Raw genomic sequence first — 25366 nt, 5'->3', positions numbered from 1 at the left:
GTTTTAGGTCATGGTTTCATGAGACGTCCCAGTTAATTGGCCCAATAATATATTTAGTGCTACTGTTCTACCTCCTTGTTGGTTGCATAGTACCTAGGGTTTTAAAAGCTTTTAAGCGGCCATCCAAGACATGACAATTAGTCTCTATTCATAAGGGCAACAGAATTAGAGTCGGGAATAGGAGGATAGGGAATGTGTGGGAAATATTCCCTCCACAAATAACAGTCTCCTTTGCCATGAGACCAGAAGAACTGGATGGTGCCCGGCTACCATTACTGCACATTTTGATCAAAGATTCCATAGAAGAACCCTGATCAAAAGAGAAAATACAGAACAGAAATTCAAATTCTCATGGACTCCAGATTTTCTGCTGGGTGGATGAACTGAAACTACTGCCTTGAGATAATCTTTAAACCTTAAACCAAAAATGTCCCCTGAAGGCATGTTAAAACTGAACAACAGTTTAATGAAAAAGGTCTGCCCTAAGCATTATGCTCTTTTAACAACTGTCTACACTGGATGGAACTGACAACAGCAACTTAGGAGATTAGATGGGAACCTGAGGGGCAGTAAGTTTGTGTTAAAGATGAAGGAACAACTAAGAAAGGGAGGGGGAGCAGCTGTACAACTAGAGTGTAATCAATGCCACTGAATTGTACATGTAGAAACTGTTCAATCGGTGTATGTTTTGCTGTGTGTATTCTCAACAAAACAAAATAAATAATGTTTAGGAAAAAAATTACAGCCTAGAAAATGCTACAGGGCAGTTCTACTCCGCCCTATAGGATGTCTGTGAGTCAGAATTAACTGGACGGCATACAGCAACAAAAACATAGCTATATGTGTCCATCTATCCATCCTGGAAGACCTTTGCTTTAGTGGGCAGATTATCAAACACTTCAGAGGTTTTGCCATTGAGTGTGAATACACCCGTCCCCTACTCCATAAGGCCTTGTTTAATCAACACTACTGGTAAGTAGCTCACTGCCAACACAACCATGTGCTGCTAGACCAGTGACTTCCAAACCTGGCTACGCATCAAAATGACCCGGGAGCAGTGTTAAAATCGGAAATCTGGACTTTATCCTCAGCAGATTCTTATTCAGCAGGTCTAGGATGAGGCCCAGAAAGCTGTCGTTTGAAAGGACTCCTTACACGACTCAGTGCACTGGCAGGTTTGGGAGCCACAGGTAAGGATAACATAGGTATATGTCTATGGGCACAGATATCTGTGCACTGAACACATTTACTGGGTCATCTTACGGTTATCCCTCTCCCCTCTTATCTAAAAATGCTCTTCAAATCCTAGGAACCGAGGGTTCTGCACACACAACAAACATCGTGCTTGGTGTTCTACTCAGATCGTATGCTAAATAATGTTTATCTGGTGGCTTTGAAAAGATCAAAAAACAAGCAAACGCAGTCTTAAGAGCACGAAGGAGATAGCAGAAATGGTACATTAGGAGTAATCTAAACTACATGGCTGGGGAAACTAAACCAGCTTGGAGTCCCTTACGTCACACCGGAAGAGCACAGCTGCTCTCTGGTTTCACAGGCAAAAGGTTTAAGATAGCAAGTAGCCTACCTTTGAGGAATAGTAATTAGCCTGTTTCTATAGATTTATGTATAATCAACAGTTCCTGCTCCTTCCCGCCTGCATTCCAGCCTGTCTATCTGCCTCTGCTCAGCAGGCACGGACTCCCCTCCTCAGCATCTCCCACCACAAAAAAAAAATTATAAAACGACATTTGTCTTCTTAAACAAACTAACATTTCAGAGAAGAAAGGATTTCAAAAGACATTTTAATGAATCTCTGAAAAACTGGCTAAAACTTCCCAACTTCATGGACTCTCTGTTTCCCTCTGACTCTATGAACCCCAATGCTGCCACATATCTTTGGAACTTGCAGTTTAGGCTGTTTTTCCCGATCCTTGAATCATTGATCAAATGATAAATCTCTAGTATTGTTTTTAACTTTGTTTCCAGCCTCAGAAATACTTTTACAAATACCACACGCTAAATATTTACAGAGTGATTAAGTATTTCTGACCTGGGACCAGGATGGTAATGGCTGTCTGTACCGCCTTCCGGATGATATTATCCAAGGCAAACATCCAGTGTGGCTTGATGTTATGATTCCGAAGAACCTTATTGACCTGCAGAGAAAGTGATAGTTAATCTACTTTAATTTCTAATTGCAAAGAAGCTAGCATTTTATTATACTTAATTTCATGAAATCTGAGCATTTGGATGAAGTTTTGTCTATGAAAATTACAAGAAAGAGAGGTAGGAATAGGAGGAAGAAATGGGATATGGGGTTAATTGCCTCCATTAACAACTGCACCCTCTGCAAGAGACCAGAAAAACTAGACGGTATACAGCTACCACTAGAACATTTTGATAGATGATTCTTGGTCAAAAGGGGGAAATTACAGAACAGAATTTCAAATTCTCACAGACTCTAGACTTTCTGGAGCCAAGAGGATGAATGAACCCCTGAAATCATTGCCCTGAGATGACCTTTAAATCTTAAAATTACCTCCTAAAGCTGTCTTTAAACCAAACAACAGTTTAGCATAACTAGAAAAGAATGTCTGCCTTGAGCACTGGTCTCTCTTTAAAGATATATTTACACACAATCAAACTGACAACAGCAATTCAAAAGATTACATAGGAAACTTAGGGAGCAGTGAGTTTGGTAATGGGGAGGAACAACGCAGAAAAAGAGGGTGCAAATGGTTACACAACTCAAAGGATGTAATCACTATGTCAGTGAATTGTACGTGAAGAAATTGGGGAATTGGTGTATTATGCTCTGTTGTGCATATTCTCAACCACAGAAATGAAATTGAAAAAAAAATAATTCCTAGAAGGTTTCTTCACCTCAAATTGTAAATGTCTTTATGTTACTGGAAAATGAATGAAAAATTGTCCCCTCAATTTAAATTTCAGTAGCCCCATGCGAGCAAGTTGGCTAAGTTATTTAAATAAGAGGCAGTCTGGTGAAATGGGAATGGAGCTTCTTTGGAAGTTTTCATGTCTGCAGTATGGATGGTAAAAATGGCAAAGGGGGAAGAGAGAGATCAATGAGCTTTAAATAAAATTAACACTGTTCTTATGTGAAGACTGTTCCAAATTTTGTTACATATATATTTACCACAATTTAAAAAAAAGAAAGAAGAAAGAGCTCCTGTGTACCCTGTAAGTGTTCCCTAATGGTTATATCTTATAAGACTATAATACAGTATAGTAACTGGAATGTTGACTTTGTTACACTCAAATACGAAACATTTCCACCACCACAGGGACCCCTCACGTTGCCCTTTTACAGCCACAGCCATTTCCTTCCTGTCCCTACTCACTCCTTAACGCCAGACAACTATTTTATCTGCTCTCTATTTCTATAATTTTGTCATTTCAGGGATGAGATATAAATTCAATCATTTGTAGCTATACAAACTGTATGTAGCCTTTCGGAATTGGCTCTTCTCACTCAGCATAATTCTGTGGGGAGTCATCCAGGTTGCTGCTTCTGTCAACAGTTTCTTCCTGTATCTACAGCTATGAATCCTGTGGCATGGATATAGCCCAGGCTGTTCAACCGTTCACTCGCTGAAGAACATCTGGGTGATTCTAGTTTGGGGCTGCTAAACGAATGAAGCTACAATGAAGACTTGTGCACAGGTTTTTGTGGGAATATGAACATTCACCTGCTACCTGGAGGGCCGCCACAGTGCACGCCTCGCTTTCCTGCCCAGGGGTTTATGTCCCTGTCAACAGGGGACTGCTCTGCTATCATATCCCAGAAAGACGTTTATATTCAAAATCTTTGCTAAGGATTTCTTTTTTTAAGTACCTAGTCATATTTCATACATTTAAATGAAACACTGAAACAGATAAGGGCATTAACCTTTTACAAACATCTTTTTATTTAAAGCTTATTTGGATGAACTCCACTTGAATTGCTGATAGACACAGGCCTCTAAGAAAAGAAGGCACTTCCCCAATAGGGCTTTGGGTAGAAACCCCCAAGAAAGCTGGGGAGAAGGTGACCCAGATGCAATCCACACTAAGAACTGGAGTTTGGTTGCTCAGTTCTTCCTCTTGGTCCATTGTCATCAAAATTCCCCAATTTAGAAGGGAGCCAATCCGAGGAATCCTTCATAGGAGTTTTCCCAAGGGTTGTCCCTTGTTCGAGGAAATACTTTCAGATTGAGTTTGCCCTGGTACCTTCATTTCCTCATAGGATTTACCGGTTTACTTGAGCAACATAGGGGTAAAACAATTATTTCTCTATGAACCAGGCATCCATGGTGAAGAGGGTCCCGTCACCATGACATGCTCCTCATAATTCTCCACTAGAAAGTCTGTCACACAGGGCCCACTCTTTGGGCTCAACTCCATCCTGCACAATGACTGAGCAAGATTAGTAGAGTGTATGTGTGTGTGTGTGTGTCTGACCTGGGCTCAAGGCCCAGGATTACAACTAAACAGTTCTCAAGCTGAATTCTACTGGCCAATTTGCTTTCTGTCCTCTAGGATGGAATCCAAATGTGTGGGTAAGTGCAAATAAGCTGAATTATTTCACTCTCTTTGCAGATGGCTGGGTTTCCCCAGTTGCAGTGTAAGTGTGTCGTCAGCATTTAGTACCAGTGATAGGTTTAGGATGTTGCTTTTTTTCCTATGATCTCAATCATGTCGCGGGTCTTCTCCCCACCCACGATGTAGCACAAAGACCAAGCAGCTTAGTCAGTGTCTCAGAGAACACCCGTGGCTGTTGAAGAATTACAATTTGGTTTTAAATCAGGTGGTCCACATATGACTGTCAAGACTTCTTCACAGGAGCAATAAACACATCAGAGTGAATGAATTCTTAGAATTTAAACAAGATTATGCAAAGTGCTTCCACAGTCACACTACAGGAACCATCAAAACCCTTTACTCCAGTCTCCCATGCCTTACAAGGGCCTTCTGGGAGTGGCTCAAGGCTTTCTTGCTACAAAGTTCCACAGCTGAGACTCATCTGAGAATAACATAGGTGGTTCTGAATCAGGCTGTAGGAGGACCAGTTTCTAGTTTGTGTTGCATCCAGGAAGGAAAAAAAAACTTTAATCTATTACCATCGAGTCAGTTCTGACTCATAGTGACCCTATAGTTTGACTCGACGGCACATAACAGCAACAAGAGGACAGAGTACAACTGTCCATTTCCAAGGCTGCCAATCTTTACAGAAGTAGACTGCCACCGCTTTCTCCCGTGGAGCCACTGAGCGGGCTTAAACCACTGACCTTTCAGTTTGCAGCCAAGTGCTTAAACCACCCCCAGGGCAACTCAATTTTAAATCCTTAGTCATCACTCATTAGGTCACGAGATTGCTTTCCATTCTACGGTGCTCTGTACTCTGAAGTATATTGTTGAATAGGAAATTGTAGACATTTATAAAATAAACGTATTAAAAATGTTCTGTATAGAAATCAGAGAAAAACTGAAAAGAATAAAAGAAGGTTTTATTTAGCAGTGACCATTTCAATTTGAGGATGCTCTGGTGGCACAGTGCCTAAGGCATTTGACTGCTAACCAGAAGGTTGGTGGTTCAAACCCACCAGCCACTCTATGAAAGGACGATGGGGCAATCCACTGTTGTAGAGATTTACCACCTTGGAAACTCCAATGGGGGTAGCTATGAGTCAGAACTGACTCGAGGGCAGTGGGTTGGGTTTTTTTTTCTCTGGCGAGTAAGTGGCCATTCCAATTTGTAATGTTACATTTTTCTTCATAGCCACTAGATGGCGAGTCTCACTGAGAATTAGAAAGTGCATGACTAAACTATGTTATGTTGCTAAAGTGATTGAAATAGTGGCCCACTACATGATTTCCTGGGAGATCTGGTAGCATAGTGCCTAAGGCAATTGACTGCTAACCAGAAGGCTGGTGGTTCAAACCCACCAGCCACTCCTCGGAATGAAGTCTGGGTAATCTACTTCTGTAGTGACACTGCCTCAGAAACCCAAGGAGAGGTCGCTATGAGTCGGGTCGGACTCAATGGCACATAACAACAACAACATGATTTCCTAAGAACAAAGTCCAGCAGTGGGAGATGTTCATACATTTTGCTGTTTTCCATGGTGATTCAGTTTTGTGTATCTAACTTTGAGGAATGTAAAAATAACAACAGTAACTATAGCAAACCAGATACTTAGAAACACACAGATGGGCAAATATCTCACATTTATCATTCATAGAGAATAGAATTCCTTGAAACTACCAAAGAAAGGAAACATGACAGAGCTTATATTTTATGCATTTTTTTTCCTGGCTAATTTTATCTCAAGTTTGTGAGAAAACATTTGTAAAATAGCATACTTACAGCATCTTGAAAACCAAAGAGAACCACTTGAACTTGACTGATGCCGTGGCTGTCGAAGTCCAGCTCCAGCTTCAGCTTTGACAGAGTGGTGGCTATGATTTTTCGATCGGTGGATCTCACAAACTCCCGGAGGCTTGCGATGAGGGTTGTGATGTGCTCCCACTTCAGTTTAGGTTCTTCAGCCCCCTGTGGAGGAAACCACCACCCCTTAGTGGATCAGGGCTGGACCTATCAGCCACAGGTCTGCCATGCCCACAGCCCTTCCTGAGGAGAACTGGGCTTACAAATGCTCCTGTTAAAGGAAAAGGCCATCATTTTAACTATATGGCTCCTTCTACCCCCCCCCCCAAGAAAGAATCAGACTTTGGGAGGAAGGGCACATGCCCCATGCATTAGCCAGCAGCCACGACACAGTTAGATATGGATGTGGTGGTACAAAGAATGTGCTGGGCTGCTTACTCAAAGTTTGGAGGGTTGAGTCCACCCAGAGGCACCTGAGAAGAAGTATCAGCCATTGAAAACCCTACGGAGCACAGTGCTACTCTGACAGATGTGGGGTCACCACGAGCTGGAGTCCACTGATGGAAACTGGTTTTGGTCAGATATACAACGTTTTGCCCAAACAGGAACAGACTGAGGCAATAAGACTCTTGCCCTCAGATATTTTAAATAGGAACTACAGAGCGAAGCAGTCAGTTAGCCACAGGCTCTCAAGCTCAGAGTTGGCTCAAGGAGAGAAATCATAAAATAGAGTCACAAGTATGTCAAGTTCTATGGAAAGAAATGGAAGCAAGAACCTTGGGAATAACAGCTGGCAGAGAAAGAAGTGGACAGAAACAGAATACCAAAAGGGCCAACAGCAACCACGCCAGAGAGATGTGTGAACGCCTACAATCTGAAGCTCCTTGGAACCACATTCTAATTTTAATTCACTTCCCTCACTGCTGTGGGTTTACATACAACACATCCTAGGTACTTCAATTGCTCTAAAAAAAACTCCACTGCCACTGAGTTGATTCCAATTCAGAGTGACTTATAGGACAGAGCAGAACTGCTCCATAGGGTTTCCAAGTCTGTAAATCTTGAGAGAAGCAGCCTGCCTCATCTTCCTCCTGCAGAGCAGCTGGTGGGTTCAAACTGCCAACATTTTGGTTAGCAGCCAGATGCTTTAACCTGTGCCACCAGAGCTGCTCAATTGTTCTCAAACCGAAAAACAAACTCCCTGCCATCGAGTTGGTTCCGACTCACAGTGACCCCTCACTGGGTTTCCGAGGCAATAATCTTTATGGTAGTAGACTGCCCAGTCAATTGCTCTAAAACACGTTAATTCTTTGCAACTAAAGATGCCCACTTCAAACTCCATCCCTGAAACCATCCCTTATCAATAAATGATGCACTTGGTTATAAGAAGAACCAACAGACTATTTTACATATTACAAATATAATATAATATTTAAACAAATTCCCTCTGTTGATTTCAATGCTTTACTTTGGCTAAGGAAGAGTTCTTCTTCATGAAAAATATAGTAAGATGTTATTTATCCTCATTTAACTTGAAGAAACAACGGAGTTTTATTATGCTCATTTCTATCTCATATTTCATTCACTCTTTCTTACTCCACCATTAAAATTAAATTCCTCAATTGAGCTCTGATGGTTACAATCTCTAGGATTCTACCGAAACAAAAGAGAAATGCACCATGAAGTTATTTCTCTCGTTGTGTTTTCAATTGGAGGCTGCCTGTCATGTTTATGTTTTCATTACAGAACATTATATTGAAGAGCTTAAACACCATCAGTAAGGGAATATTTTAAAATCAGACTGGGAACAATGATAAACTTTGTTTTTTTCTCATCACAAACTAAATTACACCCAAGTAAAGAAGCATAAGCAAAATGAAAATATGTTCAAGAAGAGAAAAAATGTTCAAAAGAGAAATTGGAAATCTGTCTCACTGAAAAATCAGGTTCATGCTTGCCAACCCTTTCAAAAGCAAACATTTTTTTTTTCTGACATTAGCTTTGTTTCCACAACAGAAAAACATGCTGCTTCTGGTTTTCTGATGTGTGTGTCACTGTCCTACAAAGGAATGCGCTCTACTCTGGGAAATGTTTCTGTCCAGGCTCTTTCATCCACTGATGTAATCCCTATTTCTGCTCTAACTCCTGTCTCAGTGTTAACTCATTAATGTGCCTTCCTAATCCAGCATCCTAGGTAGTGGGGAACCTGATCAGTGTCAGAAGATACATTTTACAGGTCATCTGCTATGGACTGAACTCTGTCCCCCCAAAATACATGCTGAAATCCTAACCCGTGCCTATAAATAGAACCCTTTTTGAAAATAGGTTTTTCTTTTGTTGTGTAAATGAGAACAAAACAGAACAGGGAGGGTCCTAAACTTAATCCCTTCTGAGTTATAAGGAAGACGAGACACAGACACACAGACGAAGGAGGAGGAAGACAGCCGACAGAGACAGATGCAGCTCCCAGTCGAGAAATGCCAAGAACTGCTCACAGCTACTAGACCTGAAACAAAGAAGTCCCACCCCCTAAAGCCATGCTTCCTGAACTCTGAGAAAAAAAACTTCCATTCTTTAAAGCTATTACTTGTGTTATTTCTGTTGTAGCAGAATGAAGTAACTAACACAGTGCCTTTGCTGAGCTCTCATAGTGGACAAAGCTCACTGCCCCGGAGTCAATTCTGACTCACAGTGACCCCCACTGGGTTTCTGAGGCTGTAAATCTTTATAGAAGTAGATTGTCTCAACTTCCTCTCTTGCAGCAGCTGATGGGTTTGAACTGCCAACCTTCTGATTAGCAGCCAAATGCCTCACCCACTATACCATAAGAACACCTTCTCATGGTAGCTGTCACAGTTTAAACTTCCTTAAAAACAATGAGTGGATTTCAGAATGATTATGGATTCAAAAGGTTTGTGTGGAATAGCTCGAGAAACTGACTAACATGTACATTTTGGCTTTGTCATAAAAATGTAAAGAAGTATCTAGAAATATTTAATACTGCAATGAAATGAATCATTTCTATCTGGTTGTAGGGAAAAAAAGATGTTAGATACTATCACTAGCCTGCTTGATGAAAATAACAACAATAATAATGGCTAATGTTTGCAGGCTGGCAGTTCAAACCCACTAGCCACTCCTCGGAAGGAAGACTGAGCAATCTACTTCCGTAGAGATACTGCCTTGGAAACCCAAGGAGGGGTTGCTATGAGTCAGGACCGACTTGACAGTGTGAGTTTGGTTTTGGTGATGTTTGGAGAATGCTCTCTATTATAATCTTAATTACTCATGATCTCAAGTACTCCTTGTTATGGACTGAATTATGGCCCCAAAAATAAGTATTGTAAATCCTAACCTTACATATGTAGATGTAATTCCATCTGGGAACAGGCGTTCCTTTATTATATTAATGAGGTTCTATCAGTGTAAGGTGTGTTTTAAACCAACCATTTTTGAGATAGAAAAGGAGATTAGGCACAGAAGCAAATATGCACAGATGGGCGAAGACAGATGCCACGCCACGTGAAATCACCAAGGACTTCCCTTGGAACAGACAGAGAGAGAAAGCCTTTCCCTGGAGTGAGTGCTCTGAGCCACCAAAAGTGTGAGGAGACAAATTTCTGTTCATTAAAATCACCTACTTTGGGAAATTCTACTACAGTAGCACCAAGAGACTAAGATAGTCCTTATAGCAACCATAGGGAGGATACTATCACTTCTCCTGCTTTATGAATGAAGAAACTCAAGCTCAGAGAAGCTAAATAACTTGTTGAAATCACACAGCTTTTAAGCGGTAGAACCAGGCTTCAAAGAAAGGCAGGTTGAATCTGAGCCCAAGCTCCTAACCATTATATTCCACTGCCCATCAAGCTGAAATAGCCAGCGGTAAACTGGATTCCAGTTCCTGCTCCCCCACTAAAGCATTTTCTGTGATGTCCTTGGCAGAAGGACCCTGGCCATCACTAGGTAACTCCAGATGCAACATGAGATTCTGACCAGCAGCTTCCAGTACTCACTGGTAGTTTCCTCCTGGTGCAACAAAGATGCCCTCGGAGGGGTGCCCTTTTGCTTTCTTATTTTTTCAAGATGCTTTTATGGTTTCCTTTCATCTCTCCTTTTATTATAGAGAACAGTCAAGTATGCTTTGAAAATCAGAAGCAATAAACAGTTGAATATGATCTATAATTTGGAAATTTCAGCACAGTCATGGAAGTGAGTTCTCTGTGCTGGGGCTGGAACCATGGCAATGACCCCGCACATCTCGGCCCTGATGGAGCTGACAGTCCACCAGGGAGACTTAGTTTCCTAGGGCTGTTGTAACAGAAGTATCACAAGTGGGGGGCTTTAGAGAACAGAAACTTATTTTCCCACAGTTTTGAAGGCTCAGAGTCCACATGAGGATCTTTGCCTTGTTGACTTCTTCCTCGTCGGTGGCCCTGGGCATTCCATGGCTCCTTGATGCTCCTCACATGACATCTGTCTTCCCCCATGTGTGAGTGCTTCTGTGTCCAACCTGCTCCTTTTTATAACTCAGAATGATTAGGTTGAGGACACACTCTATCCTGGCATGGCCTCATTAACACAACAAAGACAACCCTGCTCCCAAACACCATCACATCCACGAGCACAAGGCTTAGGATGTCAACACGTATTTGGGGGTCTACAATTCAATCCATAAAAGAGACAAAGACAAACACTCAGAACAAGCAGACCCTATAAAAAAACAAACAAACCAGGTTTACTGGTCTGATAGAGCCTGGTGAAACCCACAAGACTATGGCCCCAAATTACCCTTCAGGCCCAGAATTGAACTCACTCCTGTGCCTTTCAGCCAAACAATAGACAGGCATATAGGGTGAACATTTATACCAGGTAGATATACTCTTTAGAACAATCAATCATGGGAGAACAGAAGGGCAGTATTTGCACAGGGAGATAGCTCAGGGGGCAGGAATGAGTAGGAAAGAAGGACACAGGGAAGAGGTAACCACAGGGAGGAAGTGTGAAGAGAACTTTTACATTGTGGGGACTGAAGTCAATATTGTGAAACAAAATGTGTATGAACTGCTGTATGGAAAATCAATTTGCTCTGTAAACTTTCACCCAAATCACAATAAAAATTTTAAAAAAACAAGCAGACCCTGTCTGTACTAGAAAAACACATGCTTTCAGAATTATTAGATTTAGGTAATCCCTGGCTTCTGTCTGTTCTGGCCTAAAACAGGCATCTTAAACTAGTGCCCACAGGAACAGCCTCACCATACAGTGGCTAATGCCAATTTCCTTTCCTGCCCCCGACCCCTGAGTGCTTTATGTCCTCCCAGCACTTATCACCATGTGGCATACCAGAGAGGCAGTGCAGTGTGACAGTTAGGGGCACAGACCTTGGAGTCAGACTGCCTGGACCCAAATCCTGACTCTATCACTTAGGGCTGCAGGCTTGGCAAGCTACTTAACGTCTCTTGCCTCAGCTTTCTCAATTGTAAAATGAGGACAGCAGTAGTATTACTGCTATAGTATTATTGTCATGAGGATTAAATGAGCAAAGACACTGCAAAATCAAGGACAGCACCTGGCCCACAGAAAGTGTTTGCTTTATTCAGTGTTTGCCTGCTCTTTGTTTTCCTTCCTCCACTAGAATGTCAGCCTCGATAGGATGCAGATTTTTTTTTTTTCCTTTCAGTTTTGTTCACTGTAGTATCCTCAGCCCATAAAACAGTGCCTGCTACTAGTGGATGCATTCATTTGCATGGAGAATGAATGAATGAATGAACTCCAACTGCTGCCTAGTGCTCCCTCCATCTAAATGTGGCTCCCCTTCTCATCTTATCACAACCCATTCTCAGTCCTTGAGTGACCACAGGGAGAGGAAGAGAAAGCTAAATGTTTAGGAGCCACTCTTCCACATCATCCACTACTCCAAGGCAGTATCCTTGGTTCTCATCCTGCCCTCAACTCAGAGATCTGGCTACCTATGCCTCAGCCCAGAGGACCCTCTTTCGTGGGCTTCAGAGTAACTAACTGCTCAAGACAGCTTAGGACCAGAGTCAGCATTTTCCCCAAATGCAGACATGGTACTCATTTTGGTTCCTGGGACCCGACTGGCACACCTATGGTCTCTTGGCTTTTTCTGTATGATCTAAATAAACAGATGCTAGAGAGTTCCTTATGTAACAAAATTTAATGTCAGGCTCATAAGAGAGCAGAGAAGCTTAATGAGGTTCTCAAGACAAGCAAGCTATGGCTTTACAGTAAGAGCCAAGAAAGAGAGAGTTGTTACACTTGCAACCCAATAAAAACTGAAAATAAGTACACTGTCAGGCGGAGAGACTTTAAACACTCTGCCTGACCTGTCCAGCTCCATCCTTTTTGCAGCTGTTTTCCCAGGACAGAGGGAGGGAAGAAGCTACATGCAGTCCAGTGACTGATCATGAAGAATAGCTGGGGCCATGGTGGGGAAGTAGGTGAGTCCCTGATGCCCACAGAAGAGAATATTGCTGGAACTGAGCATGTCCATGGAGGGTTAGAGCCGCAAGGTGCCTGAGCTTCTGCCCCAGCCTCAGAAGTCCTCACTAGTGTCTTGGAGCTGGGGAAATCCTGTTTCCGTACAGAGTTGGAGAGAGAAATCTTTCTAGTGTCTGGAAACAGCATCTGTAACCCATTTTCCCAGGGAACAAAAGCCCCACTGAACAGTTTGCTTTTTTCTGTCATTCACAGTACTTATGATTGTCTCACTTACTGGGTGGTGCAAACAGTTAACACTCTCAACTGCTAACTCAAAGGGTGGAGATTCAAGTCCACGCAGAGGCACCAAGGAAAAAAGGCCTGGCAATCACTTCTGAAAAAAATCAGCCACTGAAAACTCTATGTTTGAAAAGCCTACTCTCACACACAAGGGGTCATCCTAAGTCCATCAGCTCAGCAGCAACTGGCTGCACTGGTTTACATACTGTGTAATTTACTTATTACACTTCTTGTTTATGGCCTGTCACCCTCCATCTGAAAGCAACCCCACAGCACAGCGGTCTCAGTCATATTTGCTGATGTTTCCTGAATGCTCAGAGGAGTGACCAGTCCACAGCAAGTGCTCAATACATGCTTATTGACTAAATGAATAAACACACCAAGGAAGGCTTAAAGAGATCTCTGACAATTTTGATCTATGGAGTGTTTGCTTTATTTCTATATATTTAACTGTGCAACTTGCAACTTGCAGGGACTTGTTAGAACTTTGCCAATATGACAAATTTGTTTCTGACTTAAAAATAGCCAATGTTCAAAAATGCAGTTTCTAAATTAGGGATTTGACTTTTTTTTTTCCCCTAGGATAGGGTTGTTTTCTTCTACAGCACTCCTTGTGTTTATAATTCATCAGTCTGTTGTTGTTGTTGTTATTTGCCATCGAGTCGGCCCCGACTCCTAGCGACCCCTCCTTGGGTTTCCGAGAGGCAGTTATCACTACGGAAGTAGGATTGCCCAACCTTCCTTCCGAGGAGTGGCTGGTGGGTTTGAACCGCCAGCCTCCTGGTTAGCAGTCAAGTGCCTTAGGCACTATGCTACCAGAGCTCCTATTCATCAGTCTAATAGGTAGCAATTCAAGGTTGTTAACACAATTAAAAAATATGTAAACTTTAGGAAGTGAAGCATCAGTGAAAGGTTTTACCTGAGCTAAAGACTCCATGAGGTTTCTCACGACCTTGTCTTGGTCTTCGGTTAGGATCCTGTGGAGGGTGGCCCTCCTTTCACTGTCCTTCCTCAACAGAAAGAATCCGGAATCTTTTTCTTCAGGGGAAGGGGGGGCACTGTGATCTTCAAAGTTTTCATCTGGAATGCTGTAAGAAATTTATGCAGCATCTATCACAACTTCCTTTATTAAATGACACACTTACAACAATCTTCTTTCACTCAAAATAAGTCGGGTCTTTACCCCAAAAAGAGGGTCCGTATTCCCTTTACGTCTTTTTCTCCACAGGATTTAGGTCTTGTTTTGAAAGAGAAGGGGTCCACCTTTAACTCGGTGTCAGGTGAAACTGAGCCGTATTCACTGCTGCTGCTTGTATCCTCCACCAGGACAGGTACTGGCAGGGATATGCTCCTAAGGTATTCTGCATGTGATAAGAAGAGAAAGAAGATGATTAACGCTTTTAACCAATTGTTATGGTTGCTGTCAAGCCATTTCTGACTCATGGCAAACCCCATTTGTGCCGAACAAAACTGTACTCCGTAAGTTTGACCTTTTGGAAGGAGATCACCAGGCCTGTCTTCCGCGGTGCCTTTGGGTGGGTTCAAATCCCCAACCTCCTGACTGACAGTTGAGCATTTAGCTGTTTCTGTCAGCCAGGGACTCCTTTTAAGAAATTAATCACATCAAAAGCACCTATTGATGAACAGCAATAGTATTTCTCAAATATCTCATTACAATGAGGGGCATAATAACACTACACAAGAGGCTGGTCACATGACTATGACTGCTCCCTTTGGCTGCTCCGTTTGACTCCTGTGGGCAGGTCAGTGATAAAGGGCCCTGGAAGAGTGATATGGGGGTGTGAAACAGTGGAAGAAGCATGAGGCCAGCCAGACCTGAGCTCCGATCTCATTTTTACTGATTACCCATAAGACTTTAAGAAGGTCATTCATAAGACTCACCTTTCATACTTATAAAATAAAGGACCAGATTTGTGGTTTTTAAGCAATGTTCCTCAGAGCCTTAAAGGTCCATCTTAGGGCTGCTTTGTGTTAGGAGTGAATGAGTGGGATGTTGTGAGTCTAGAACATGTTTGTTACCTAAAGTAAATGTATTCTATCAGTCTTATATATCAGGGTATTGCTTAGAATTCATATACACAAGGGTTCTTTGCTAAAAATAAATTTAGGAGCCAATGAAGTAGATAATCTCTTAGGTCCTCCCCAGCTCTCAGATACAATGACTCTACAGTAAACAAACAAACAAACAAACAAAAAAAACCAAACCCACTGCCATCAATTTGATTCTGACTCATAGCTACCCCCACAGGGTTCCCAAGGCTATAAATCTTTACGGAAGTAGATCACCTCATCTTCCTCCCTTGGAGCAGGTGGTGGATTTGAACCTCTGACCTTCTGGTTAGCAATCAAGTGTCCTATCCACTACACCACAGGGAGCCTTTATTTGATCTTGATGGACACTGGGACGGCCCAATAAGAGATGCCTACATTTCATCCAACACTGACTTTAGAAACAGTGATTTTTGCAGACATGTCTTTACCAACAAGTGTCCCAATACCACAAAATCCCTTTAGTAAGAACCCACTGCCATCAAGTCGGATCTGACTCATATAGAGAAGACCAAATGGGAAGGAAGAAGAAAGCAGGGGGTATGCAGAACTTTCCAAATTTACTTGACTATGGAATCTCCCCTCTTTTGGAGGAACTCATGGGCCTGTTGTTTCATGGACCACATTTTAGTAAATATTGCTATAACAAAAAGCAAGTAAGTTACCCCTTCCTTGCTCATAAGAAACTCTGGTGGCGTAGTGGATAAGGCATTTGGCTGCCAAACAAAATGTCAGTGGTTCAAATCCACCAGCTGTTCCACAGAAGGAAGATGGGGCAATTTACTTCTGTAAAGATTTACAGCATCAGAAACCCAAAGGGTGTCGCTATGAGTTGGATCGACTCAATGGCAGTGACTTTGGTTTTTTTGGTTTCGCTGTGCACAACAGGAGGTTGTCTGAGAGGAAAAATGTTTGTCGGGGAGCCCAAACACAAGACTGGATTTGTGGTATTTCCGGGGATGGTCAGGCCCTATGATGCGCTTTGTTTTGCTTCAGAGATATTATCAGCTGTGTTTAGGGGGAACAGATTTCTGAATGGAAAAAGCAGCTGCTAGCCTGACCACCTAAGGACTCTGAGGCTTCGGAGCAAGCTTTTCATTGCTATGAGATGTTAAGCCCCTAATGTTAAGTGTTCCTGGTGGAAAAAGAGAACTGATAAAGGCTGCTACCGTTCTACTAGCTTGATGGAGTGCCCTGCCAGTGGTGTTTACTGTTAATCCCTGGTGCTCAGTGAGGACCCTACAGCTTCTAGACTGGTGATTCCCTTTAAATTGAAGGCTACATTCAGAAGTGGAGGCATACATCATTTATAATACAAAGACAAAATTGCATTTCTTGGGAATAAACAGATTAGATTTTACCTAGAATGCTACCATATGAGGGACTCCCATTATATACGTATGCGCATGTGTGTGTGCACATGTATGTGTGTGTATTTAAAGAAGTAGAGGGAATAAGGACTTGGATGAGCCTGCCTTTGGGTTGTATGATGCAGTTTGATAACCCAGGAATAAGAGGGTCCGTGTCATAGTGGCCTGTGAATTTTAGGGTTGCCATGGATACTGATTGCTTAAAAGGAGCTCTAATGAACCAGAACTGTATATGCTTAAAGATGGACTCTACTGCCTGTAGCATAGTGCCTAAGGCACTTGACTGCTAACCAGAAGGCTGGTGGTTTCACACCCACCAGCCATTCCTCAGAAGGAAGGTTGGGCAATCCTACTTCTGTAGTGATTTTGTCTTGGAAATCCAAGGAGTCAGGGCCAACTTGATGACACATAACAACAACAACAAAAGGAAGTGAAAGGACTTACAGATGTTTTGAATACCCTGTGTGCAAAGCCTTGATTCCCTCTTCCATCTGATTTTAAATCAGAGAACCTTGTTCTAGGCGGATTCCCCCTTTCTGTTAGGCCAACCCAGGCACTCATTCATCTTGCATATGTCTACTGAACACCTTCTATCCTTGGGTACCCAAAAGGACTTGCTGACTGACTGGAATGGAGAATGTGAGAGAGAAGTGTTAAAAATGACCCTGAAGTTCCCAGGTTAAGAAAATCAGTGGATGGATGGATTGTTTGCATATTAAAATGAGAGGAAATGTGAGCTGAAGGGGAAGTTTCTTTTGTTTTTGTTCTTTAGTGGGGAAGAGGTGTAATTTGACAGTTCAGTTGGAAAGTAAGAAGGTAACAAGATATATGTCTGGAGCTAAGAGGAGAAAACTGAGTTGGAGATAAAAACTTAGTAGTCCACAGTCTATAGATGGTATTTAAAGCAAAGGATGACATACGTTAGGGAAAGATGAAAAGGAAAGAGGAAGGATAGAAGCAGCACAGGAGACACAGGAGAATGACAAGGAACAGCTAGTAGAGAAGGAGGAAAAGCCGGAGAGTGGGAGTCACATGGAAGCCCACAGAAGGAGCTCTGGTGCAGTGGTTAAGCCATTTGGCTGATAACAAAAAGGTCCATGGTTCAATCCCACTAGCTGCTCCACAAAAGAAAGATGGCACAGTCTGCTTCCTTAAAGATTTGTAGCCTTGGAAACCCAACATGGGTCACTGTGAGTCAGAACTGACTCAATGCCAGTTGAGTTTGGTTGTTGGTTTCGAAGCCACAGAGGAGAGGGCTAAAGCAAGAGAGAATGGCCATTTAAATGCCACTTAGAGGTTGAGTAAATTGATAAAGGATATTTTTTGGATCAAAGTCACTAATGACTGTGACCAGAGCAGGGTCAGTGATCAAGTGGTAGGGTCAATATTAAAATGGACAGAAGGAAGACATGAAGATCCCGAGACATCGTGCTCCAAGGCATGAAACTGTGATGAGGAGCATGAAAAATGGGAATGTTAGCCAATGACGTGACACATAAGTATCAGGGAAAGATTAATTTATGACAGAAGGCACTTGAGCATGTGTATGTGGAAGCGACCTGGAAAGGCTGAAGTTGAAGAAGCAACTGAAGAAGTCAGATCCAGAACCCAAATGGGGGGATTAGCCTTCTATAGAAAAATGTAAGGGGTTGGAAGAGAGAAACAAGGGTGCTAAGGGAAGTGAAAAACCCATATCCATCAAGTGGATTCCAACTGATGTCAACGCCATGGATTTCCGAGCAGAACTGGACTCCATGGGCTTTCAGTGGCCAGGATCTTCTGGGAGCAGATCACCAGGCCTTTCTTCTAAGGTGCCTCTGGGTAGATTTGAACCTGCAACCTTTTGGGTAGTAGTCAAACATTTAACCATTTGCACCACCCAAGGACTCTTCTAAGGCAGGCAGGTTTGCACATTTATGGTAGGAATGTGATCATATCCACTCCTAATATTTCTAGCTTTTCAAACTGTGGAAGATTTCCTGGTATATTAGAAAGCTTAGTGCTTTTCTGTGGTATTTATAACTGTAAATGGGGAGATATTCAAGCATAATTTTTTCCAGAGGAGCACGATGACAGCTTCTGGATAGCACAGAGGTCAGAGGTTCCTCTGATATCAGCTCACAGACATGCGTGACTGGGGTCTTGGGATGCAAGACAGCAGCCTGGCAAAACGTCCATTCACTGGCAGCCTTAATGCTAAAGTCTTGCCAATTATTAAGAAGGCTTCTGGTGTGGAGCTGGCCATAATAAGTGTAAAAGAGGCTGGATGAACCTCTTAACTTGACCTCGGTGGAAGATAAAAACTTTGTAGTCCACTGTCTATAGATGGTATTTAAAACAAAGGATGACATAAGTTAGGGAAAGATGAAAGGAGAGCAAAAGACTCAGCCCTTAAGAACACCTATAGTTAGAGGGACAGAGGAAGGACAGGCAGCACAGGAGACACAGGAGAATGACAAGGAACAGCTGGTAAAGGAGGAGGAAAAGCAGAGAATGGGGTGTCATGGAAACCCACAGAAGGCACTCTGGTGCAGGGACTTGAATCAGTGGCTTGCCGTGTGGTTTGGTGATATCTAGACTGTGCCTTTTTACTTGTTGACCTTGGGTTCATCAGCCTCAGCTGCCTGGGTGAATGTGGGCAATGTCAGAAATGTTTTTCTAGAGAGGTGACTCTCATTGCTCTATTTTAGAGGCTGATGGGAGGGTTGTAAAGCCTAAATTCCAAAACAGATGACTTCACCAAGAACCTGGGAGTAGGCTGTGGTGGGGAGGCAGCGAGTAGCCAGTCTATGAGCCCCAGGTTGTTGGGAGTGCCTGTCTGTGGATGGGAATTAGATACGTCTGTGTTCTGGGAAAGTGGAAACTTACTTTTAAAATTCCTTCAGTCACTATGAGGGTGGCCTCACATCCTATTAGATATTCATTCATAAGCAACAGGGTCCCTTATGGTTCTTCTTCTCCAGGTCAGTGTGGGGACAAAGTCCAACTTCAGTACGAAATGTCCTGTCAGGTCTTCCTGTGTCTTCCTTAATCGCCCAGACCTCAAATAAGGGCTCTCACACTTTGATAAGTGTAAGAGTCATCTGAATCTCAATGACTAAATAGTATAGGACCCCAGGCCACATCCCCAGATTCTGGGGAGGGCCAGGAATCTTAATTTGTAATAAGGATCTGGGCCTGGCATATTCACTTCCATATTCCCAGGGCTTACTTCCTGATTTCTATATGTTCCTAGTGCCTAGTACATGCTCAGCATTATTCAATCTGGAAAAAATTCAAGCCTCAAATTGCAATACTGAAGAATTGTATGGGCAAAATACTGAATGATGTAGGAAGCTTCAAAAGAAGATGGAAGGAATCCACAGGGTCACGGTACCAAAAAAAACTTGGTAGATGTTCAATCATTTCAGGAAGTAGTACATGATCAAGAGCCAAAGGTATCGAAGGGAGAAGTCGAAGATGCACTAAGGGAAGTGGCAAAAAACAAGGTTCCAGGAATCGATGGACTATCCATTGAGATGCTTCAACAAATGGATGCAACTCTGGAGGTGCTTACGTGTCTATGCCAGGAAATTCGGAAGACAGCTACCTGGCCAACTGACTGGAAGAGATCCACATTTGTGCCCATTCCAAAGAAAGGTGAGCCAACAGGATATGGAAATTATCAAATTGTATCATTAATCTCACACAACTTGGCTGGTCCTAGTTTTGAGTGGCTGGGCAGCTGGATATAGTTATTCCCCCTGGTGAGACTGGTCATCAGCTCCATGGTGGAATCTACCTGAGGGATGTGGGCTGCTTCCAGTACATAAGCAGCGGCTCTGAGGAAGATCTCAGGCTTCTGGCAGACTTGAATCCTGCGTGCAGCCGAGTCTGCATTCAGCAGCCTGCCATGCTGTCTTGCAATCTTGGGATTCTTACAGGACTTGAATCAATGGCTTGCCGTGTGGTTTGGTAATATCTGGACTGTGCCTTTTTACTTGTTGACCTTGGGTTCGTCAGCCTCAGCTTCACCCAGCCAGCAGCTGCCTGGGTGAAGAGATGCCTCTAGCTTCACTGGTCCGAGAGCAAAAGGCAGAGCTGAAGCCTGAGGTCGAGGGGTTTCTCAGCCTCTAGAGCCCGGCCCTTTGCACTGAGACTTTTAGCCTCCAAAATTATAAGAGAATAAAGTTCCATTTATTCAAGCCACTCATTGGTGGTCTGTTAGAGTGGCACAAACAGCGACCTTATGTATAACAAAACATTGCCAAATTCTGTGCCAACTATCAACTGCTCTTATGCAAATTCAAGCTGAAGTTGAAGACAATCAAAGCAAGTCCAAGACAGCCAAAGTATAATCTTGGAAACATCCTGCCTAAATTTAGTCTATCTTGAGAACAGATTTGATAAATTGAACACTAATGACTGAAGACCAGGAGACTTGTGGGATGACATCAAGGACATCATACATGAAGAAGGAGGTCATTAAAAAGACAGGAAAGAAACAAAAGACCAAAATGGATGTCAGAAGAGACGATGAAACTTGCTCTTGAGCAGAGAGTAGCTAAAGCAAATGGAAGTGAAAGAGCTGAAGAGAATATTTTAAAGGGCAGCTTGAGAAGACAAGGTACTTAAGTATTACACTGAAATGTGCAAAAATTGTTACTAAATTAATGTTATTAAAGCAACTATCCTACACCCAGCTGTCAGATGATAGCTGCACTTTTAATATGGTAGCTACTAGCCTTTTGGTTACTTACATTTAAATGTTTAAACAATAAAAATGCATTGCCTCATTCCATGTTTCTACTTGCTTTGGCCAAAAACCTGGAAATTGTCCTGTATTCTCTCATGCTCACATTCAATCAATTAGAAAATCCTTTTGGTTTAGCCTTTCTTTCTTTCTTTCTTTTTTTTTTTTTGAACTGTGTCTTCCTTTTCTTTAGTGTTATTATGATGGTCACTCACTTTTGGCATATTTCATATTTTAATGTAAATTTTCTATTAATTTCCTTTTTAAAAACTTTTTATTATAATTTGGGTGAAAGTTTACAGAGCAAATTGATTTTCTATCCAACAATTCATACACATTTTGTTTTGTCACACTGACAGTTTTGGGGGGGGCGGGAATCATTGCACCAGTCATGCTAGCCACGTTGTGAGTGTGTAATAGCCATGCATGACTAGTGGTTACTGTATTGGGCAGTACAGATATACTACCCGAGAAAGATCTATGGGACAGTGCTGGTCTGTAACTCCATTGCAGACTGAACTCTCTCTCTGGCTCCCCACCTTTTGCTAATTCCTTAGCATGGCCTAAAGAGCCCTTTGAGACCTGACCTTGCTTATCCTTCCAGCTTCATCCTTCCCCCATGTACTTTAGTACCAACTGGCATCCTAAACCACCCAGGTGTCCCTTAATACACAGCACGGTTTCACACATCCGAGCACTAACTCATACTAGGAATGACCTCGCCTGGCTCCCCACTTCCATCTAACCTGTTCCATTCATATTCATCCTTATTCATCAGGTGCCACCCCACTGGAAAGTCTTCTTTGAAAACCACTTTCTCAGACTGACCTCAATTATTCTCTGTCCCTTTGTCACACCCTCTGTGCAGACTAAATTATTCTACATTGTAGGTGGTTTTGGACTGTATGTCTCCGCTAGTCATAGTCAGGAACTATGCCTTTTTCACCCTATAAATCCAGGGCCTAGCACATGTCTTGTGCATACAGGGTGCACAATAAATTTTATTGACATGAATTACCTAATTCCCTGGGTCTCTGGTAGCGTAGTGCCTAAAGCACTTGACTGCTAACCAGAAAGCTGGCAGTTCAAACCCACCAGCCACTCCTCGGCAGGAAGATGGGGCAATCTACTTCCATAGCGACACTGCCTCGGAAACCCAAGGAGGGGTCGCTATGAGTTGCGTCCAATTCGATGGCACATAACAACAACAACTAGAGAACAGTGCAGGAGAAGTCAAGTCATTTTCCTCGCTTTAAAAGGGAAAGGGGGACTCATCACACCACCCTCCCCCTCCCCTCTTGAGGGGAAACCTGAGAACAGTTCTTGAGGGGAGAGTCCCTTTTGTTGTTGGTTGCTGTTGAGTGGATTCTGATGCATGGCAACTCCATGTGTGCAGAGCAGTTCTTCACAGAGTTTTCAAAGTCGTGGCCTTTCAGAGGCAGATCACCAGGCCTGTCCCCTCAGGTGACTCTGGGTGCTTTTGAACCACCATTTTGGCTAGCAGTTGAGCCATTTGCACAACCCAGGCATTCAAAGGACCCTAGAGGTAGAGCAATTAACTGAACAGGGATGGGTATGTAGCCTGTCAAAAATGCCTGGGGAAGGAGGAAGACTGTAGCTTGCATTCATCTTACAGAGTTAAGACCAGGTAATAATTCATAGGAGGCAGAATGTTCCCTATAAACAACCTTAAATGGGATTTTAGCTCCTCATTAGGGGAACACATCTCTCCTGCTTTTCTAGGAAGGAGAGGGAAGCACTCATCAGGCACATGCCCATGTAATGATATCCCTTTAGCCAAGAGCTGAGCAGTTTAATCATGCGGGAGTGGGGGTTACCTATTCTTCTAGGCCCAAGTCAATGTCTCAGGCAAGTGGCAGATCAGGAAGGAATGGGTCACTGGAAGGTAAGAAGTCCCAGAGAGTCCAGGAGGCCTGGGGAAGTTCTGAGAGAGAGGAAGAGGAGGAGGAGGAACATGGAGAGCCCTTAGAGAAAGGAGAGTCTAAAATTCAAAAAAGCCACTGGGTACGGGCAGGCAAGAGAAGAGGAGGATACCAGTGATAAGAGTAATGACAACCACCTTATGAAGTACCTGTGTGCTCACAACAATGCTATGAGCAGGTGGTCTAACTTCATCCACTGGGCAGATGAGGTCACTGAGGGCAAGCAATTTTCAAGGCCATCCAGCCAACAAGTGAACCCAGCTCTGACCCCAACCCCCATCTCTTAACTTTGACTATAAAATCAAGTCCTATCTTGGGGTTACATTCTAAGTCAGAACAGAGTCGCAAATAACTCCTGAATGACCCTGAGCACGGAAGGTGAGAGAGTAAGCAGGAGCCGTGACTGACTAAGGGCTCAGCAGATTTATGCCTTCCATCTCACACTCACTCGAAGGCCTAGTTTTGCTGAGAAGACTTGTGCACAGAATTGGCTGCTGAAATTATCATTCTCTCCCTTTCTTGCCAAACATGTACAGCTGAGTTCACATAAGTTAACGTGTGTGTGATGGGAATCTATCTCCTGCTAACAAAAGCCAAGGCATGTGGAAAGGATAAAACTCTCATGACTTGAAGTTCTGGGCACAGCTCCAGGCTCTTTAAGTATATTATTTTCTTCCCAGAACCAAGTCTGTGAGGTAGGTTTTGTTAGCACAGAATGCCTGATGAAACAAGTAACTTGCTGCCTGTCACATATCTAGAAAGTGGCTCAGCTGGGATCAGAACTGAGTCCTATACAACTTCCAAATCAGGGCTCATTTTATGATACCCAAAAGAGGCTGATGCCAAGGCTGAGGGGCACTGTGGAGTCCACATTCTGAAAATGTCAGGGCTGCTTTTCAGTTTGAAGGCTGCCCGTGGAGAGAGGAAGAAAGGGCGTGGGGTGGGGGACTCTCTTCCCCCCAGAGTTCTTCCCAACTCTCATAATGTAAGAAGGAAAACTGGAGAAGCTACACCCAGGAAACCCCAATTAATAGAGCTCTACCCTAGGTTGAGTCCCTTGTTGGTGTAGTTAACATGCTTGGCTGCTAACTGAAAGGTTGAAGGTTAGAATCCACCCAGAGCTACCTCAGAACAAAGGCCTGACAATCTACATCCAAAATCCTGCCACTGAAAAACCTCTGGAGCATATTTCTGAAAAACATGGGGTCACTATGAGTAAGGATCAACTCGATGGCAACAGGTTAATTGGACCTGGGGCTGGCTGGCTCTGAGGTATCTGAGGAGCCTTCCCTTGGTCCACAAAAACCCAGGAGGTATATATACATTAAGCCTCCTGCACTATATAATCAAAAATTCATCCAATTCTGGAAAACCCAAAACTGTGTTAATTTCCTCATTCTTTGAAATGCATTAGTTAACCTTCCCAGAGTAAATTTACCATTCTAGTTATGATCTAAGGAGCTCTGGTAGCACAGTGGTTCAAACATTCGACTGCTAACAAAATGATCGGTGGTTCACACCCACCAGTTGCTCTATGGGAGAAAGAGAAGGCAGTCTGTTTCGTTAAAGATTTACAGACTTGGAAACCCTATGGGGGAGTTCTACCCTATCTTAAAGGATCACTAGGAGTCGGAATCAAATCACTCATAGTGGATTTGGTTTGGTTTGAGTTATGATCTGCATAGACCAACATTAAAAAACAAAAATATAATTACTTCTGACCAATTGAAAATAGACATAACATAAAACTCTAAAGATGACTGAGGAAAGTGTCTGGCATTGAAATGTTCCACAAGAAATCCAGTTAATAGGCCACTGGTTCCTAGATAAGAAATTATGAACTCCACAAATTGAAGATTTCAAAAACACAGTCATCACCTTCCATTAAAAAAAACAAACTGAAAAACAACCAGTTGCTGCCAGGTCAACTTTGACTCAGCGCAAGCCGTGTGTATCTAAATAGAATAGGGTTTTTGCAGGGAGTTTTCAATGGCTAATTTTTCAGAAGTACATGTTGTTTTTGTTGTTATGTGCCATCGAGTCAAACCCGACTCATAGCGACCCCTCCTTGGGTTTCCGAGGCAGTATCACTACGGAAGTAGGATTGCCCAACCTTCCT

At 42.9% G+C, this 25366-nt stretch overlaps 1 protein-coding gene across 1 annotated transcript in view; it reads right to left on the bottom strand.

Moving 5' to 3' along the window:
• Positions 1-25366, bottom strand: part of MAP3K5 (mitogen-activated protein kinase kinase kinase 5) — a 275001-nt gene that overhangs the window by 20859 nt on the left and 228776 nt on the right. The window contains exons 22-25 of the mRNA XM_007946314.2: positions 14316-14493; positions 14052-14220; positions 6368-6553; positions 2051-2156 (exon numbers count right to left, since the gene is read on the bottom strand). Coding sequence (XP_007944505.1) covers positions 2051-2156; positions 6368-6553; positions 14052-14220; positions 14316-14493 — 639 coding nt within the window. The remainder of the gene's footprint in view (positions 1-2050; positions 2157-6367; positions 6554-14051; positions 14221-14315; positions 14494-25366) is intronic.

Source organism: Orycteropus afer, unplaced genomic scaffold (assembly GCF_000298275.1).
Source record: "Orycteropus afer afer isolate SDZICR_OR568_19922 unplaced genomic scaffold, OryAfe1.0 scaffold00155, whole genome shotgun sequence".
Lineage (NCBI taxonomy): Eukaryota > Metazoa > Chordata > Mammalia > Tubulidentata > Orycteropodidae > Orycteropus > Orycteropus afer.
The sequence above is the reverse complement of the archived record's forward strand: the minus strand, read 5'-3'. Positions and strand labels throughout refer to the sequence as shown.